This window comes from Piliocolobus tephrosceles, chromosome 6 (genome assembly GCF_002776525.5).
Source record: "Piliocolobus tephrosceles isolate RC106 chromosome 6, ASM277652v3, whole genome shotgun sequence".
NCBI classification, from domain to species: Eukaryota; Metazoa; Chordata; class Mammalia; order Primates; family Cercopithecidae; genus Piliocolobus; species Piliocolobus tephrosceles.
The window spans coordinates 77402566-77423036 of NC_045439.1; the positions used below are offsets into that span (position 1 = coordinate 77402566).

The 20471-nt window shown below is 42.4% G+C and overlaps 1 protein-coding gene across 2 annotated transcripts in view; it reads right to left on the reverse strand.

Annotated features, from left to right (window-relative positions):
• The window catches only part of SLC27A2 (solute carrier family 27 member 2), a 52463-nt gene extending 32357 nt beyond the window's left edge, over positions 1–20106 (reverse strand). Inside the window, exons 1-3 of one of the 2 annotated variants that reach the window (XM_023227179.2) lie at positions 19402–20106; positions 5730–5939; positions 1011–1169 (exon numbers count right to left, since the gene is read on the reverse strand). In XM_023227179.2, the coding sequence (XP_023082947.2) occupies positions 1011–1169; positions 5730–5939; positions 19402–20047 (1015 nt within the window). In that variant the 5' untranslated portion in view covers positions 20048–20106. The remainder of the gene's footprint in view (positions 1–1010; positions 1170–5729; positions 5940–19401) is intronic. The other variant, XM_023227180.2, reaches the window with a different exon arrangement.
• Positions 20107–20471: the final 365 nt, after the last annotated feature.

Sequence of the window (20471 nt, forward strand, 5' to 3'; positions counted from 1 at the left end):
TATATTTTTATATATACATATGTGTATATATTTTTATATATACATATATGATTATTTAAAATGAAATGCCACATGGGAGAAAAAGTTGTTTTTTAGTTCAGTCAGAAAGTTACAGATAGCTTCCTGGAAGAGGTGGCTATTGAACTTTGCGGTAACGTATACAAGTGACATAAATCCTCCTGAAGGAGAGAGGATGGCAACTCCAATTTGAATAGTAAAGTCTGAGAAGGAAAGAGAAGAGATGGCAAGCCAAGCCAAGTATTCTGATGGAGTTGCCATCTTCTTTCCTTCTAGTAGAGCTGAAAAGCTGTGGAAACAGGGGAGGCTGCCAAAGAGTGCACACAACTGAAGAAGTTTAAATCAGATGCTGATGGAGATGAACATGTAAGTTTCTAAAGATGGAAATGACATGACATAGAATCTAAGATTCAAGTGTCATAACCTAGATACAGATAATTTTTTATTTTTATTTTATTTTTCACAGTTGAGGTCTCACTGTGTCACCTAGCTTGGAGTGCAGTGGTGTAATTACAGCTCACTGCAATCTTGAACTCTTGGACTCAAGCAATTCTCCTACTTCAGCCTCCTGGGTAGCTGGGACTACAGACTTGAGCCACCATGCCTGGCTATTTTTGTTTTTTTGTAGAGATGAGGTTTGCTCTGTTGCCCAGGCTGGTCTTGAACTCCTGGCCTCAAGCAATCCTCCTGCCTTGGTCTCCCAAAGTGCTGGGAATACAGGTGTGAACCACTGCACCCAGCTCTAAAATATTTTATAGGAGTTTCTCTCTTGATATACTGAACAATTATAGCATTATATTATTAGATAAGCAGGCATGAAAAAACAGATTATTTTAGATGCTTGCTTGTAATATGATCAAATAGCCTTATTGTTAATGCAAAATGGAAGACTGTTTCTAGCAGACAGCAACATAGCCAAATTTTATATTACTGTTCCTTGTGAGAAAATGTAAATGTGCACTCGCCTCCAACACTTTGTAGAAAAAGCTTACCAGCCACAATACATCCATGAAAGCCAATCAATAGTGCAGCACTGTGGTACAAGGGCAGAGTGATATAGATGACATCATCTGCCTTCAATCCGCTTACAAAAGTGAGGCCAGTTCCATACCATATGCGCTGATGAGTGATCATGGCCGCTTTTGGGAGACCTTTGCAAATATACAAGAGAAGGCATGAGTTAACCAAGATTCGGCATTTACAGTGTAGGAGAGAGATCTGGCTTAGGAAGATTAATCATCCTGTATTTTGAGAATTGCACTGGGAAGGGCCATGATCGGTTAGACCAGAAGTTGACAAATTTTTTCTATAAAGGACCAGAGAGTAAATGTTTTAGGCTTTGTGGGTCATACAATCTCTGTTGCAACAACTGAACTCTGCTATTGTGGTCAAAAGCAGCCATACACAGACACATAAATGGAGTGTGGCTGTGTTCCAATAAAACTTTATTTGTAAAAACAGGTGGGAGGCTGTATTTGGCCCACAAGCCACAGATTGCTAACTCCTGAGTTAGATGGTTATAACAGTAGTAATCTGAAGAGAAACAGAAAACAGAGGAATGAATGTCTATTGAATTTCTGCTCTGTGGCTACCACTTTGCAAGACATTTAAAAAATTTCATTTAATTTCCATAACACGTTTATGTATGACATAAACAGAATTATATTCTCCAATCCATAGATGTGAAGGCTGGGAGTCAGAGAGATTTCTTATGTACTGGAGTTATTTTATACAAACAAAGCAAATATGAACATTTGCTTATATGTTCTTGCCTTTTCCATTAAAAAATATGCACACTCAGTCAGGTGCGATGGCTCACACCTGTAATCCCAGCACTTTGGGAGGCCAAGGTGGGTGGATCACAAGGTCAGGAGATTGAGACCATCCTGGCTAACACGGTGAAACCCCATCTCTACTAAAAATACAAAACATTAGCCAGGCATGGTGGTGGGCACCTGTAGTCCCAGCTACTTGGGAGGCTGAGGCGGGAGAATGGCATGAACCTGGGAGGTGGAGGTTGCAGTGAGCCGAGATAGCGCCACTGCACTCCAGCCTGGGGTCTCAAAAAAAAAAAAAAAAAAAACACACTCTTTTGCATGTTTTTTGTCTCTGCTGCTTAACACTGTTTATTGGAGATTTGTTCATGTTTGTACATAGAGATTTCTCTTATTCATTTATTTATTCCTTTTCTCAGCTCCTTCAGCAGTCCTTTTATGAGTCTATTATAATTTATTTATACTATTTGCTGTTACAAATGATGCTGCAGTGAAGAACCTCGTCCATATGGCAGTTCACATATGAATGACACCATATCTTTTGGATAAATTCACGGAAGTGAGATTGTTGTGTCAAAAGATAAAAGATGGCCAGTCCTGTAATCCCAGCACTTTGGGACGCTGAGGCAGGAGGATTGCTTGAGCCCAGGAGTTCAGCACCAGTCTGGGCAACATAGTGAGACCCCTCCTCAACAAAAAGTAAAACAAATTAGCTGGGCGTGGCAGCATGTATCTGTAGTCCTAGCTACTTGGGTGGGAGGATTGCTTGAGCCCAGGAGGTTGAGGCTACAGTGAGCCCTGATCCTGCCACTGTACTCCAGCCTGGGCAACAGATTGAGTCTCTGTCTCAAAAAGAAAGTCTTTGTAATCTTGATAAATAACTGCCACATTGCCAGTTATAAGGGGTGTCCCCATTCATTCTCCTACCAGCAATACATGAGTATGCCTGTTTCCTCCTAGCCTTGTCAATGTGTGCTCTTAAATGTTGGGACCTTTGCCAGTCAGAAAGGTGAAAAACAGTATCTCCATGTAGTTTTAGTACATTAGACTAAATGCGTTTGCATTTTCTTAACCATAATTTATATACGTTTTTTGTAAGATTTTTTTCTGTTTAGTGTTTGCTTATATTGTTTCCCATGGAAGAACAGTTCAATTGGGGAGGGCATGAAGTCACTGGGAAGGGGACTAAGAGTTTAAGATCTGAGTGGGTAAGTAGACTTTGTGAGAGGAAGACAAATCTCTGTTGACTCAGATTCTTCAATGCTTGATGGTACGTTCACCGGATATTGCCCAAATAGCAGCAACTTGTTCCGAGGCAGACAAATATGGTCAGCAATCTACTATTATTGTAAACACAATTCAAAATTCATTTTCTTTGACAATGGGCCAGTTTTTTTGTTTTGTTTTATATATTATTATTAATATTATTTTTTAGATAGGCTTTCACTCTGTTGCCAGACTGGAGTGTAGTGGTGTTCAAGGCTCACCACAGGCTCAGGTCAAGTGATCCTCTTGTCTCATCCCCCCAAGTATCTGGGACCACAGGTGTGCACCACCATGCCTGGATAATTTATTTATATTTTTTGTAGAGATGAGGTCTTGCTTTATTGCCCAGACTGATCTTGAACTCTTGGCTTCAAGTGAGCCTCCCATCTTGGCCCCAAAGTGTTGGGATTGTACGTAAGAGCCAACGTGCCTGGCCTCTGAATTTTTTAAAAAGAAATGCTCATCTTTGTTGCCTTGAAGTACTTTCAGAACTTTCCTAAATTAAGATTTTGTATTAATGAAGAAATGAGAATATCTGGTAACTATTATATAATTTTGTGCTAATGACTTCCTTTGAGGAACAGGGACATTTGTTCTCCAACTGTTTAAATGAATTCTTTTAATTAATGTTTACAAGAGTAACTTAGCAATTTTTTTTTTCTACAGACAGTGTCTTGCTCTGTCACCCAGCATGGGGTACAGTGGCACGTCACTCTAGCCTCAGACTGCTGGGCTCAAGTGATCCTCCCACCTCAGTCTCCCAAGTAGCTAGGACTACAAGGTGTACCACTATGCCAGCTAATTTTTTAATGTTTTTGTAAAGATGGGGTCTTGCTATGTTGCCCAGCCTGATCTCAAACTTCTGGGCTCAAGTGAACCTCCTGCCTTAGCCTCCCAAAGTTCTGAGATTATAGATGTGAGCCACTGTGCTTGGCCTAGCAAATATTTGATTCAGAGAAAATGAATAAAGTAAAATAAACACCCATTCAATTGTCTTCCAATTAAATATAAATTCTGACTTAAGAGATTAAATCAGAGAATGCTCATTCTCCTTTTTCTCCCTAAAAGGGATCTTCTATTTGACTGTGAAAACAGCATTATAACAAAATTTCATACTTGTTTACACAGTACTAAGATTGGATTTCCCCCTCACTAACCAAGGGCTCAATCCTTTCCCAAATAAACATTTACAATTTAATTTTACCATTCTATTAAGAAATGATGATAAAAGTCCCATATGTTAAGGGAATGTCTGTATGCAGCAGACACAATTGGTTAATTGTGCCATCTCACCTTTCTGTTGGCCTGGTAATAAAAATAAAAAAATAAAAAAATGAGAGACATTATGTTTTGGGCACCAGCTTTAATATATCAATCCTGGCTGCTTCTCATTTACTTAAATACTTAGCAAAAGTGACTGTATGAAGTGAGGCCAACAATCAGGTTAAACTCAGGTCCAGGAACTGTGAGCTCAGGTGGGTGCTGAGGGCCTGTCGAGGTGAAGGAGACAGTTCCTGTCAGCTATGTAGCCGAGATAAAAGGCTCAAAGGACATTTTAGCCTGGTCTGTTGATTATTTAACAAGGAGAAGACATGTATTACCTGCTTAAATTAAATTAAATTTTAATCAACAGAGGTAAAAGACTCACAGATTCAATTTTCCAATATTGATAATAATAATTGGCATGCTGGGGCTGGCTTCCTGTCCTTCCTTTAAATATACCCCTCAGGCTTCATATTATTACATTTTGGTCTTCCTGGCCTATAGTATGCAGACACTAAATATCTATCACATGAATAAACAAGAAGGTACTGGGGTAGAGCTGTCAATTGTATGAGCTGTGGAATCAGCCTCCAAGGTGAATCCTGACAGTTCTAATGCTTATCTTGGGAAGTTCTTAACCTCTGTAAGCATCATTTTCTGAATCTCTAAAATGGAAGTAAAAATAGTACCCATGTCAAGAGTTGGGGCAGAATCTTATCAACAAATGTTGTAAAGCCTCTTGAAGAATGCCTAGTACACATACTACCCTTAATATTGCTTCTTCCATATAGCAGTGCTCCCATAACATTGTTAATTGGCAGTGTTTCTTCTTAGTGGCTCATAATGGTGCAGCTTACAGTTGAAGGCATCCTAGATAAAATACTGTATTTGAAATACAGTATTTTAGGCCTTATGCTATAGCCACCCCACATCCACAGCACCAAACAGCTCCAAATCAGTGTTGCATGGGAAGATAATGGTTAAAACATTTATATAAACAGAACCCCCTAATTGTTCACTGGTCTTCTCCTGTGTTCCATTTATAATCAATTATAAAGTCTATATGGACTCTGGATGTAATATAATCAAAACACAACAAGCATGAAAAACAATTCCAACTACCCATTCAGTGTCAAATCTCATTCATCATCATAACTCCTTCTGTAGCTCTTGGTTAACCTCTTTATCTGTTCTATACCAACTGGGGGAAAATATGCATAGCTTGGAGAAACCCAAATGAGATCACATGCTATGAAATAAGATCAGTTCCCACAGGCAAATAACTAAATCTCCTGAAGTATTAGTTATCCAATAAGTTTGGCCAAAGAAAGAGATTTGAAAACCTGTGCCAACATTTAACTCCTTCAGATCCATTTTTTTTGGGGAATCCCCCCCCTTTATTTTTACCTGTGGTTCCAGAAGTATAAATGTATAAGGCAGGAGCGGAAAAAGTGACTTCAGACCTCCATGACTCTGGGGTAGGTTCAGCTGATACTTCATCCACTTTGTCCAGGAGAGAGTCAATCCCATCTGTGTTAGAAGTTCTGCTCACATAATAGATGGACACATCATCTTTTTTAAGGCTTGGCAGTATCTCTTCAACAGCTGTTTGTAGTTCTTAATTTAATAAGAAAAAAATCAAAACAACTAAATCAGTCTATTCAAGTTCTATTAGTGCTTCAATAAGCATCATAATTTTATTTTCAGCATAATTTTTTGCTTAAATGTGTGGACATGACAAATGATGCTTATCATTATGTATTTTATATTATTATTATTATTTTAATGGAGATGGGGTCTATGTCAACCAGGCAGGTCTCGAACTGCTGGCCTCAAGCAATCCTCCCATCTTGGCCTCCCAAAGTGTGGGGATTACAGAGCTCGTGAGCCACTGCACCCAGCCCTATTGTGCATTTTAAACATGAAGTTTACTACATTTGAAAAAAAATAATGAGATTCCAATACTGAGGGAAGGTTGGGTTTTGATGGTTTCACAAGCATAGCAGATGGTTGGCTGAAATCTGTACTTCTTGTGGCAAGTGCAAACCAATGGACATATGGGCAAAACCCAAGAAATATCAGTGCGTAACTGATATATATCTAAATATAACTCCAGAAATAAATGTAGCTATTCCTAATATGTGCCACACAGGACTAAAGATGAAAAAAAGAGAGAAAATTTTAAGGAAGGAGAAGAAAAATGAAAAGAAGGGAGCCATGCTAATTAACAAAGATGATAGACGCTAACTTTATGTAACAATTTTTTCTTATGCATCAGTAACAAGTAATTTCCTAGGAAGGTTAAACTGATCTGAGAAATAAGCTCTAAATTTCATAAGCACATTCTCCAATCTGAGGGGAAAAAAAGGAGTGATTAATTTAGAGCAGTCCCAACCTGTGGGTCATAATTACAGTAGTGGATTGTTAAAATCATTTAAACTGCGCAATATTTAAAAAAATGAAAAATACTTAAAAGAAGGAAATAGAAATTTTGAAGCACATCTTAACATAGTAAAAGGTAACAGTTCTACTGACAGTTCTACTGCTTATCTTGAGAATTTCTTAACCTCTGTAAGCATCATTTTCTGAATCTCTAAAATGGAAGTAAAAATAGCACCCATCTCAAAAGTGGTGGCAGAATCTTATCAACAAATATTATAGAGCTCTTTGAACAATGCCTAGTACACACTACCCTTAATATTACTTCTTCTATATAGCAGTATTCCTATAACACTGTTATAGGAACTATTCTTAATAGATGAACACGGCTATTCATTTTTAAAAGTTTTGTTTCAGTTATGTGCGTGTGTGGGTACTGGGTCATGCACAAAAGTATTTCTTACTGGGTTAAGGTCAAACATTTTAAAGGCACTGATTTAATATGCAAACCACATTTCAGTCTTGCCACTTGGATTTTGTGCCTTTAAGCCGTAAAGTGAGACTGCTTTTAAGCCTACTTGTCTTGAATTGTGATAACGGAAGTGAATATACTTATTCTTTTTTTGTTTTGTTTTGTTTTGAGACGGAGTCTCGCTCTGTCGCCCAGGCTGGAGTGCAGTGGCATGATCTCGGCTCACTGCAACCTACGCCTCCCGGGTTCATGCCATTCTCCTGCCTCAGCCTCCCAGTAGCTGAGACTACAGGCGCCCGCCACCACACCTGTCTAATTTTTTGTATTTTTAGTAGAGACAGGGTTTCACAGTGTTATCCAGGATGGTCTTGATCTCCTGACCTCGTGATCCACCCACCTCGGCCTCCCAAAGTGCTGGGTAGGAAGGTAACTAAATGTCCCAGGGAATTACCTTGGGGAGGCTACACCTAATTCATCTGATATGCTTTGTTTTTCAGATGTTTGTGTATGATATCTCCATGAAGACAAGAAATATCACCAGGATAGATGCATTTAAAATTTAAAAAAATATTCTAATCAAAAGACTCATGCACCTGGTAACAATAAATCAAATAGTACAAAAGGGTTTATAATGAAAATAAACAAGTCCTTATCCAGGCCTTCCTCACAACTAAAGCTATTGCCTAGGGGAAACCACTGTCAATTTTTTAAATTTAATTTTATTTATTTTATTTATTTATTTATTTTGAGATGAAGTCTCACTTTGTCATTCAGGCTGGAGTGCAGTGGCACGATCTCGGATCACTGCAAGCTCCACCTCCCAGGTTCATGCCATTCTCCTCCCTCAGCCTCCCAAGTAGCTGGGACTACAGGTGCCTGCCACCACACCTGGCTATTTTTTTTTTTTTTTGTATTTTTAGTAGAGATGGGGTTTCACTGTGTTAGCCAGGATAGTCTTGATCTCCTGACCTCGTGATGCACCTACTTTGGCCTCCCAAAGTGCTGGGATTACAGGTGTGAGCCAAAGCACCCAGCCCACCATTGTCAATTTTTTAAAAGCTGTTTCTTCTGGCAATTACCTCTCCATCACCAAAAAATATGCATTTCCTGCTAGTTCTTGGCCTATCAATTTTGATTCCTACTTCCATTTCACCCTGTCCATTTCTGACAGTTATTATCTTCACTTTACATTGTATAGGGTAATAGCATTTACATTTATTCTGATACCATTATTCTGTCTTCCCAGCTTTATGGATTTGCTCTAGAAGCTGAAAACCAACAATCAGAATCAACACAATTATGACTATGAAAATACTGCAGAGCCAAGTAAAGTGCTATGATTGTACTTTCTTTATTGAAGTTCTCTTTTTTTCTTTTGTCCCAAGAATCTTTATTCTCCTCCTTTATATATATATATTTTTTAAATTTTTGTCTGGTTGCTCTCTAGTCCTTCAGCACTCCAGAAAGTTACTAGAAATATGACTGTTGTAGAAACTGGGATGGTAGCATCCACTCCTGTGCCACTGCCTTGGCTCATGTCCTCATTATATCCTACCTAGATTATGGCTATAGCCTCCTAACCAAAGTCCTGCCCTTGAGTCTCTTCCTGCTTCTAATTTATCAGCTTCACTCTCATCCAACTTCTTGTTGCCACCCTGTTTTTCAGGGCTGTTCATCCCTTGTCACAGAATCCACTCTCCTTATTCGGGAGGTCCAGAGGTCCCTCCTGGTCCCACTCCTGCTGGCATTCTGTGTCATCTTCTGCTTTAAAAACAGCAACTCCTACTGCTAAAGAATTGTGAAATCTCCTTTCTTTCCTCCTGTCATGAGACTCATGGTCCATAGTCAAACAACCCGTTCATAAGTTACCTGGATCCATTCTCATTCCCTCCCTCCCAACATTTATTCAACATCTATTTAAAGAGTGTTCCCTGTGTGCCAGACAGGTCTCTGTACACTGGATATGACAGTGAGCAAAACACTGTCCCTGTTTTCATAGAGCCCAGGTCTAATAGAGGAGAAACAAACAAAAATCAAAATAAGTGGCCATAGGTGTCACAACAGGGGAAGGAGAAGGTATTTGGGGAGCAGGTGGTGGTGGGGGGGCAGAAAGACGACCTAGAAGAAGTGCCCTGTAAACTGAGACCTGAAAGATGAGCAGATGGTGGAGATGAAGATCCGCTGGGACTGACTAAGCCTGTGTCTGGGCAGTGAGACAGCTTATGCAAAGGCCCAGAGCCAACGCAGCCTGGGGCCCTGTAACTAAAAGAGGTTAAAGCTGACTGGAATGTGGAGTGGGAGGGGAATAAGGTTGGGAGAAGAGGCTGGAGACTTAGAGAGCAGGTCCCTGAGGGCCTGGCTTAAGCCAGGCAAATGGACTGCAGGGGCAGTGAGAAGAGGTAGGGAGACCAGCTGTTAGATGAAGCTTGTCTACACTGTGGAGGCAGCAGTGGGTAGAGAGAAGTGAATGTACTTAAGAGATATCTGGTAGGTAGAATAGATAGGACTTAGTAACAGTCTTTTTTTTTTTCTTTTTTATTTTTCACCTCCAAGTAATCACCTTAATGAGGGGGAAAATGGTAGGTCAAAAGGGACTTTAAGTTTTTCTGTACTTTTTTTTTTTTTTTTTTAAGAAAAATGTACTCTAGCCTGGGCAACATGGCGAAACACCTGTACAAAAAAATACACACACACAAAAATGTTAGCCGGATGTGGTGGCGCACACCTGTAGTCCCAGCTACTTTGGAGGCCGAGGTGGGAGGATCACCTGAGCCTGGGAGGTCAAGGCTGCAGTGAGCCATGATTATGCTACTGGACTCCAGCCTGGGCAACACAGTGAGACCCTCTCTCAAAAAAAAAAAAAAAAAAAAAAGAAAACTAAAAAAAGAAAAATGTACTCAGATATTAGTATGAAAAATTAATAATAATAAAAGGAAATGCAATTAAGCTGGTATCATGCTTGATCACAGTTCAAGCAACTTCACATCATGTGTACTTCATTCATGTTCCTAGCTGGCCCTCTGCAGGCATGTAGTTTGTGATTCCTGACCTTTTATGCAAGTCATCTAATCTGAAGGGAGGGCCATTGCCCCTGCCCTACACCATTTCCTTCCATCTCCTGTAGGCTGTTGGTGTAGATTTGTTATTTGGGCACACTTGAGTTTCCACTGGCTTGCCAACCATATCAGGACACACTATGGAAGGCTTTCTTCCCTTTAAGATGTAGAAAGAAAAAATGAAATTTGAAAGGAAATTCTGGATGTGAATCTACCTGTCAACTATCTAGTTGACATTTAACGTCTTTTTTTTTATTTTGAGATGGAGTCTCACTCTGTCACCCAGGCTGGAGTGCAATGGTGTGATCTCAACTCACTGCAGTATCTGCCTCCTGGGTTCAAGCAATTCTCCTGCCTCAGCCTCCTGAGTAGCTGGGATTACAGATGCCTGCCACCATGCCCGGCTAATTTTTGTACTTTTGGTAGAGACGGGGCTTCACCATGTTGGCCAGGCTGGTCTTGAATTCCCAACCTCAAGTGATCTACCCACCTTGGCCTCCCAAAGTGTTGGAATTACAGGCGTGAGCCACTGTGCCTGGTTGGCCTACATATTTTCTAATTTAAGCATAAAATATTTATATAATTCTTATGGTAAAGTCTGCTCATCTAAGAGTGAATATCAACCAGAACATATAAGCTATAATTCTATTTGTCAAGGTTGGGTTCTCTGAGACTCTGAGATGTGCATGCAGGAGTGCTCTTGGGAATGGGACCTGTGAGGCTGCAAGGGAAGTAGACTGGATAGAGGGAGACATTGAACTGTAATGCAGACACATCAGAAGCCTCCCTCAGCAGATCCTCTAATCCTAAGGGGACTCCGGACCTGGGATGCCCTTCAGGGTTGTCCCAAATTAAGGGAGGTAGGCTGTGCCTTCACACCTGCCCTTTGACCAGCCCAATGGACTCAGGCTGGGGTGGTGGTGCTTAACCTTGGGCAAAGTGTCTCTCTTCAACCAAGGACAAGTCCTGGGAGAGGTCTCAGCTGAGAGCTCCCAGTTGCTGAAGAGTGAGTCTGTCAGTCCTAAAGCAGGGATCTGGGTGGTACATCACAGCATGCACCCACCTCTCCTTTACTAATAACAAACATTTAACATTTTCATTTGCATAGAACTGTTGGTATAGTTTTATACATATATCACTTCACATAATTTTCATAACAACCCTGTGATATAGATACCAGTAATCTTATTTCTATAAATGAGAAGAGGTTCACCAAGTCAGTGTATGGAGGGTCACATGCAAAATGAAAGAATCATTCTGGGTTTCTGAGATTCCCACCTCCTTGTATGAGCCATTCAGATTAAGTTCTAGCAAAGTGCCTTATTTCTTGGAAGAGGCTGGCTGCTTGGCCTTCTGCTCAGTGCTTGTTCAATCATTTGGATCTGCCTTTAATGAGTAACATGGATGAACTTTTCTTGAAGAGCAAAACCTCAAGCTTTATTAAAAGTTTGAGTATGAGAAACAGTAGTCACAGAAAGTTGCCTGAAGGGTGTAGAGCAGCTCCATCAGTTAGTTCTTCATCAGTATAGTTCTAAGTTGTAGACTGAAATAAACCCTCAGAGAAAGAGCACACACTTGGGTGTTGAAAAATCAAGTGATTACAACACCACTCCCCCATCCCCTTAAAGTCTGTTCAAAGAAAATTTAAAAAAATTAAGGTAGCATATTAAGTCTGTCCCTGCCTTTTTTTTTTTTTTTTTTTTTTTTAAGGAAAAAGGAATTTTCTGAATAAACAAGCCCATTGCTAGAAGGCAGGGAGATTGGGTGGGTGGTGAGCTGAATCAATCTTGATTACTAAGGTATTAGGTGCTCAGGCTAAACCTGCAGGTTTCCAATAGGAAAACATTCAGTTTAGTAGCTTGTTCTGCTACTAGACTGCCTCAGTGAATGAGTAAGTGACTGGATTAAACAAAACACCCCAGAAATATTTACCAAGAAGGTAAGGTCCAAAAGGAAGGTAGTGAAAGGAAATGTACTCTCATCATGAAATGGGTGGTTGATGAGCAAGTCAAGCTTGAAGGTTTATCTCTTTTCTTCATTCAGGAAAGCAACTGAAACACAAACTAGTGGTATTAATAATGTAGTCCTTGAAGACAATCTAAAAATAGTTCCTAAAATGCCATTTGTAACTGTAATTTTGTATCTCAATCATTGGCAGTTTGGAATGACAGTATTTTGTACAGCAAGATAACACATATTATAATACTAAATATATATATAGAGAGAGACATGTGTGTGTACTCCTCCCTCTTCCCCACACAAAACAAACCACCCAGAGGTCATAAAAATGTTTAAGTTCCACCAGGAGTAAGCAAAAATTTAACAAGGAAATACATACCCATTTTACATTTATGTAATTAAGTAGCAATCTCCTTGATGTTAATTTTTATTTCTCCAAGTTAAAGTTCTTGCTTATATGAACTCTTGCTTTCTAGATAGCCCTGGAATCAAAGGTAATTCCTTATCCTGAGTTACTAGGTCACACAAGGCCTTACATAATTGTTAGCATTTTATATCTGTAAGCAACCACATCATCTGTCTACCAACAATCTACTTCCTTTTTCTCAGAGGCTGTGGGAAGGTCCTTTTCAAATACTAGCCACTTATTATATAGAATAATCTGAACTCTATCCTTACCTTTCAGATTCAATAACATTAACACCGGATTCAGAGTTTGTTTTTACCTCTTAATTCCCTGTTTCTGAAGAAAATAAAGTGCATTCCCATATATGCCAGCAAAGTGCTAATCTTGTTCTTGGATGGAGATGTACAATCACCTCCTTTGCAAGCTTCAGTTAAGAGCAGGGAAAGAAGAAAAATTTTAGAGAATATCTTTAAGCTACCTTTCCTTGGGCTACTAGGCTGGGAATCTCAGCCCTTGGATATATTAATCATTTGGTGTCTGGGTTTCTGTCCTTGTACAGGGTCCTCCACCATCCTACTCACAGATCCTTTCCAGCCCATCCTGTGCTCACCACCAGCTTACTCGCTGCACTGAGACCTGAGGAGAGCACCGCTGTCCTACCGGGTACTGCCAGAGGGCGGGACGCGGTTATTGATTAGGAGGACCTTTGGGAGATAAGTAAGCCTGTAGTAGGGTAAGGCTGGGCCCAGGGGAGATTGAGTTTAAATGGATATTTTCACATCTGATTTTGTTACATCACTTTTCAGGCCCTCATGCCCAACCCAGTGGTCCTTAAGCTTCAGGGAAGAAAGCCTGTCACAATCAACCAGAATAATGGAACCCATTAATTCAACAGACATTATCTATCTATTATGTATGTATGTATGTATGCATCCACCCATCCATCTACCTACCTACCTACCTACCTACCTACCTACCTACCTACCTATCTATCTGGACAGTCTCACTCTGTCACCCTGGCAGTGGTGTGATCTTGGCTCACTGCAACTTCCGCCTCCCAGGTTCAAGTGATTCTTGTGCCTCAGCCTCCCAAGTAGCTGGGATTACAGGTGCCCGCCACCATGCCTGACTAATTTTTGTATTTTTAATAGAGACAGGGTTTCGCCATGTTGGCCAGGCTGATCTCGAACTCCTGACCTCAGGTCAGGAGGCCCATCTTGGCCTCCCAAAGTGTTGGGATTACAGGCATGAGCCACCACGCCCTGCCCAACAGACATTTATTGACTGCCTACTATGTGCTAGACATTACTAGGGAATTATTCAAAGATATATGAGAGAATTCTAAGCCTTTGAGACAAAGTGCGTTGAAGCACCTCATTTAAGTTACTCCTTGGGCAGCCCAAAGAGGTGAGAAGAGTGGAGATTAGATTATTTCTGTGCCTTGATTCTGGACTAAAGTTGGCATTAGAAAATTAAATATTTCCTTCTGTGGAAGTGAGGCCACAGCTGTTGGCCATTCTTTGGACTCTCTGAGTCCCTATTTTTTCCATTTCCTGAGTCCCTTCAGGAAACAGCTTTAAAAAATGACTATTATTAAGTCCAGCCTGCCATTGTTCTTAGATCGCAATACACTTTAAGGAAGCATCTCACTGTTTTAAGCACCTGATCAGAAGTGCCTCTGGTGCTCCTTTTGCCTGGAATGCCCCTTCCCCCAATGCATTTGTCCAGCTCAATAGTCAGTGCCCCCAAAAAGCCTTCTCTTGACCTCTGCTTGTTTTCCTACAGCACTTGTAGCTCTCCCAGCACACGGAGCACATTCTCCTGGGTGTCACAATCATTTGTGCATGTGGTTTAGTTCTTTTACTGGACTGTAAGGTCCTTGAACTAATTCATCTTCTTATTTCTCCATCCCATCATGGCAGAGAGAAAACTAGCTTGTACCTTATTGGGACTCTCTCTCTCCTTTTTTTTTTTTTTTTTTGTGGCTTCTCCTCCAAATGTTTCTTGCTTTGAAAATCAAATTGTTGTACCAGCAGTTTTTCTCAATCTAAACTCAAAAGTTTGGATGACAGGGGTTATTCTTGGTCCCAACACTTGTTTTGTAATGAAGTTCTTCGGTCTTAGAGCTTTTAATGATGCAATATTTTTGAAAGCTATTGTAAGCATTTTCCTTTATCACATTGTTTAAAGGAGGTCTAATTTTGCTTTCTGCAACCTTGCAACAGCAGGTCAAAGGTAATCTGGAACATTTTATAACTTATCTGGGACTCAGTTTTGCAACAGAGAGTATCTTTAACTGTTACTAAAGCCTTGTATAAGAGTAGTGCCTACAAGGTGGGAGCCTCGCATGGCTGTGTTGAGTTAGATAGTGTATACCCTGCCAGTGAGCTGATGAGGGGACCTTCAGGAGACCTGGGTTATCTACCCAGTAGAAGAGCTAGTTTAATGATGGTCTTGATGCTAGGATAAATGGAAACAGAACAAATGTACTATTTCAGGCCTCTTTTGTAGGTTTTTATAAACTATCCTATATTGTGTGAAATAAAATATGTTTTACTGTTTCACCTATATTCTGTATTTGGAAAGTTGTGTGAAAAACTACTGGCCCAGCCAGTTGGCTTTTATTAATTACAACATTGATACAGGTTCTTATCGTTGGAGACAATTTTTCTATGTGATTACCTAGATCATACCCTGCCCTGGAGAACGATCATGAAACGTACAACGGAGAGAAAGTCATATTCTCTGGGAAACAGTGCTGCTGCTTGATTCAGGGAAGTGTTTGTGAGTCTTGACTTTCTGTAACTATAGTAAAATTGGAAGGAGTAATTGAGTACTGAAATTCCTGCACTCAACCCTGCAGGGTTGAGTCCTGTTAAGTTTTATAAAGAACCCCCCAAATTCATAACAACTGGGTCAATCCTCATGATAAATGCCTCTGTGCTGGTCCTTTATATATACTGCAGAATTTAACTGACAGATGGAGCTCAAGAGCTCTTACTAGCCTACAAGCCCTGGGCTGAAATTCAAAGTATGGAATCAAACTCACATTTATGTATCATGTTCAAGATGGTGTGATAGAATAAACAGTGCCTCGTAAGTGAGAAAAAAAAATCTGGGTTCTATCTCTATCTTTCTGTTCCTAACTATCCACTTGACCATGGGCAATTCATATCATCCCTCTAGGCCTTTGTTTATACAGCTATAAGACAACGGGAAGGCCAGTAGTGGTGGCTCATGACTCTAATCCCAGCACTTTGGGAGGCCAAGGCAGGTGGATCATGAGGTCAAGAGATCGAGACCATCTTGGCCAACACGGTGAAACCCCATCTCTACTAAAAACACAAAAATTAGCTGGGCATGGTGGCGGGCATCTATAGTCCCAGCTACCTGGGAGGCTGAGGCAGAAGAATGGCTTGAACCTGGGAGGCGGAGGTTGCCGTGAGTTGAGATTGCGCCACTGCACTCCAGCCTGGGCAACAGAGTGAGACTCTGTTTCAAAAACCAAGAAACAAACAAACAACAACAACGAAAAACAATGGGAAACTAGACTGTTTTTCAAAGCCTAGTCCTCAGACCATTTGTTTCAAAATCACCTGGCGTTGGGGGTGGGGTTTCTTATAAAATACACATTCCTGGGCCCCAACATAGTCTTACTGAATCAGCATTTTTGGGGATGATCTCAGAAATTTTATTTTTTTGTTTTGAGACAGGGTCTCACTCTGTCACCCAGGCTGGAGTACAGTGGCATAATCACAACTCAGCACAGCCTCAACCTCCCAGGCTCAAGCGATCCTTTCACCTCAGCCTCCCCAGTAACTGGGACCATAGGCACTCACCATCATGTCCAGTTCATTTTTGTATTTTTTTTTTTTGGTAGAGATGGGGTTTCGTTATGTTGCCCAGGCTAGTCTCGAACTTCTGGGCTCAAGTGATCCTCCCTCCTCTGCTTCCTAAAGTGCTAGGATTACAGGAGCGAGCCATAGCGTCCGGCCTCAGAATGTTTTTAAAAGTAAGCTTCCCAGGTGATTCTTAGGCTTATTAAAGTTTCTTCTGTAAACTTTTTTTTTTTTAAAGTATAACACATTTATTAAAGGTAGAGGATTATAGGGTTAGAATATCTCTAAAGTCCCTTCCAACACCAAAGAACTCTAAGAATCAAGTCCATTCAACATATTTTCCCATGGGCATGTTTAGTAAACATGCAACTCTGTGACAGACTGTAATTTTGCTTCATGTGCAAAGGTATCTCAGTGATTTGGAAAAACTGACTTTTTTTTTCCCAATATGTGGCCTCCCTGAGAGGTCAGTTGACTGTCCAGAGAGTGCCTTAGGTCCACTGCAAAGTCTGGTTCATGTTTGATTTTAATGTAGAAATTTCCATATATTCTCTATGTAAATACATAGCTCTATGGCAGAGAACTGTTGCCTGGGTGGGAAGAGGGTATCTGGTTGTACTTCTGACTTTATTACAGAACCAAATTATATCATGGTCATTTAATCCTGAACTTCTTTGTCAGCAAAACTCCAAACCCTGTGACCTCCCTCTCAGGGGGCCTGGGATACTAAAGTGATAAACACAATTTAGATGCCTCTTGAAGTGGTACAAAGATCACTGTGTTAATAATTTCCCTCCAAGTAAGCTGGTAAAGTAATAGGCTTAGGAGAGTCTTCTAGTTACAAAGTAGTGAAGTTACTGCTTTTCTCAGGCAACTAGAAATTAATAGGAATTTTCTTGAAAGGACCATCTCTTCCAAATAATTTAGCCACCTTTAAACTTTTCTTTCTTTCTTTCTTTCTTTCTCTCTTTCTTTTTCTTTTTCTTTTTTTGAGATGGAATCTCACTCTGTCCCCCAGGCTGGAGTGTAGTAGCATGATCTCGGCTCACTGCAACCTCTGCCTCCTGGGTTCCGGTGATTCTCCTGCCTCAACCTCCCAGGTAGCTGGGATTACAAGCACGTGCCACCATGCCCAGCTAATTTTTTTTTTTAAGTAGAGATGGGGTTTTTGCTATGTTGGCCAGGCTAGTCTTGAACTCCTAACCTCAAGTGATCCGCCCACCTCAGCTTCCCAAAGTGCTGGGATTACAGGCTTGAGCCACCACGTCCAGCCTAAAACTTGGCTTTCTGCTTTTAAACTTTTATACAAAGCCTATATTTTTTGGATTATTTATTTCATGCCACGTGAAGCAGGTGTGTAACATTCCTGGTTTCTCACAAGTGAATTAACCTTTCATCTTTCTGTAGCCCCTTAGTTTGCCTCAGTTTCCCCAGCTATGAAATGAAGGGGTAGAGCAACTGGACGCTTCATCCCTTCTAGCACACTTACACTTTACATTCATGCAGAGGAAGACAATAAGATGTAGGAAAGAGGCTGGGTGCAGTGGCTCACACCTGTAATCCCAGCACTTTGGGAGGCCAAGGTGGGTGGATAGCTTGATCTCAGGAGTTTGAGACCAGCCTGGGCAACATGGTGAAACCCTGTCTCTACCAAAAATAACAAAAAATTAGCTGGGCATGGTGGTGCATGCCTGTGGTCCCAGCTACTTGAGAGGCCGAGGTGGGAGGATCGCTTGAGCCTGGGAGGCAGAGGTTACAGTGACCTGAAATAGCACCACTGCACTCCAGCCTGGGCAACAGAATGAGACTGTCAAAAAAAAAAAAAAAAAAAAAAAAAGTAGGAAAGAGCATGACTTCGAATTTGGATTTGGATAGAGCTAGGTTGGAATTTTAAGCCTCAGTTTTCTCAACTGTATAATGGTGGTGATGGTGGGGTGGGGGGTAGTGATATGCTATCTCCCGGGCTAATAAAAGCATCTACTATAGGGCTTAGCACAGAAATTCATTCTAGAAAGCTGAGGCTCCTTGGCTCCCTAGACCCCTTCCCTGTCACCCAGGTCTTTCAGCCCACACCTGGGTAGGCCTCTTCTTACTGACTGAGAGAAGGAACCCTTGGTCCTTATTCAAGCGCAGAGACAAACTCTCTGGGAGGGGAAAGCCATCAACCCTGTGAGTAACAGGTTCTCTGTCGCTTCCTGGCCTTGTCCTCACTTAAGTTACTATTTCAAGTCTGGCTGAAATGTGGCAGGAGGTAACCACAGAACTGAAAGGGTCACTACTGTTATAGATGCAGTGGGGGCTCACAAGGGCCCTGCAGCAGATCCCCAATATCTTCTCTCTGGGGATCAGGTGTGGTCACCTTTGTTCTGCAGGGAGGGGACAGGGATGCTAACAGCAGTTGAGAGCTGGAAGCAACATTGAAACCTGCCTCATTAGAGAGGAGCAAACCAAGGGACAGAGAGCAGTGACTTTTCCATGATCACACAGCCAGTCAAGCAGCAGAGGTGAGAAGAGCCCCTCTGGATCCACTAGAGTTCGCACTCAAGAGCCTCTGCATTTTAATGCAGATGTTATAAGTATTGATTAAGAGCTTGGAATTTGCAGATAGATGGCTGGGCATGAGGCTTCGCCTCTCAGGACCTCAGTGGTCTCATCTATAAAAGTCCTGTAACAAATCTTACCCATTGTGAGGATTAAAAGCCACACTGCCTGTAGAGTGCTTTACACAGAACCTAGCACATAATTAGCTTCAACAGGTGGTGGTTCTAAACCACCTGTTTTAAATTCAACAACAGGTGGTTCTAAATGATCATTATTTGCGATTCAAGGAAACATTGCCAACCTCTTTTTCTGTACCTCCAGTTCCGATCTGAACCTCCCTCTGCGAACCCCTTATGCCACGCTGTGGCTCGTTAGTCAAGGCGTCAAGAAGCCCTGGTGCCAGGGCAGGGCGATCCTCGGGGCTCACCTGGCGACGCCAGCAGCACCTTCGCCGCGCAACACTGGAAGCAGTGCAGCAGGGACTTTGCGCGGATGTTGTAATTGAGGCACGCCATGGCACAGCCCAGCTTCATCAGCCCCAGCCACAGCCACACGTAGGCCGGCTCGTTACCCATAAAGAGCGCCACGCAGTCTCCCTGGCGCAGGCCGAGGTGGTCGTGCAGCGCCCGGGCCACCTGGTTGCTGCGCTGGTCCACTTGCGCGTAGGTGAGAGTCTCGTCGCGGAAGAGGAGAAAAGGCTTGTGTGGAGTCTGGCGCGCTTTCTCCAGAAACGCCCGCAGGATGGTGCGAGCCGGCCGCAGCTGCCCGTAGCTGCGCGCCCTCCGGCCCACGGCGGCCACCTTCAAGAAGTAGCCCACGTCCTGGAAGAAGTAGGGGCAGCAGAGGTTCACCAGGAGCGGCAGGAACAGCAGCCCCGCCAGGACTGTGTAGATGGCGGAAAGCATGACGGCTGCGGGGCCCTCTGTTCCAGTCAGGGCAGAGGGCGCACCCCGGGCGTGCAGCGCGGCGACTGGGTAGGCTCCGGGCGGACTGGCGGGCTGCGCCGGGCCGCACGCGGCGGGACGCCGGGCTTGTAGTGAGATGAAGGGGAAGACAGAGCTCCTCCGCTGCATGCACCGCCGCAGGCTCCGGGACAGGTGTAGTTGTGTGCGGGCCGCCAGGGGTTCCGGGCCGGACTGGCCGGCAGAGCCCGCCCCCTTGTGGGGGGCAGCCACCTGCGCTCCCGGCCCGCCCACACGGTCCTCCCCGGGCTGGGCAGGCTGCCCTGCGGCTCACCGGGGGCCTCGGCCACCTCCCCGCCCGAGTCTGGAGGTCTAGGGTCAAGTCTGGACCCCCTCGCGTTGTGACCCAAGTACTTTACCTCTAGGAGCCACGGTTTCTTTAAATGGTAATAAGACGCAGTTAGCGGACGTTGAGAATATTAGAGATAATGGAGGCGTGGGGCTATAATTTGTTACTACTAATAGAGTGGCTTATGGAGATGACACTGTTACTACCGATGAGGTGCCTTATAAATGTCAGACAGTCTTATTATTT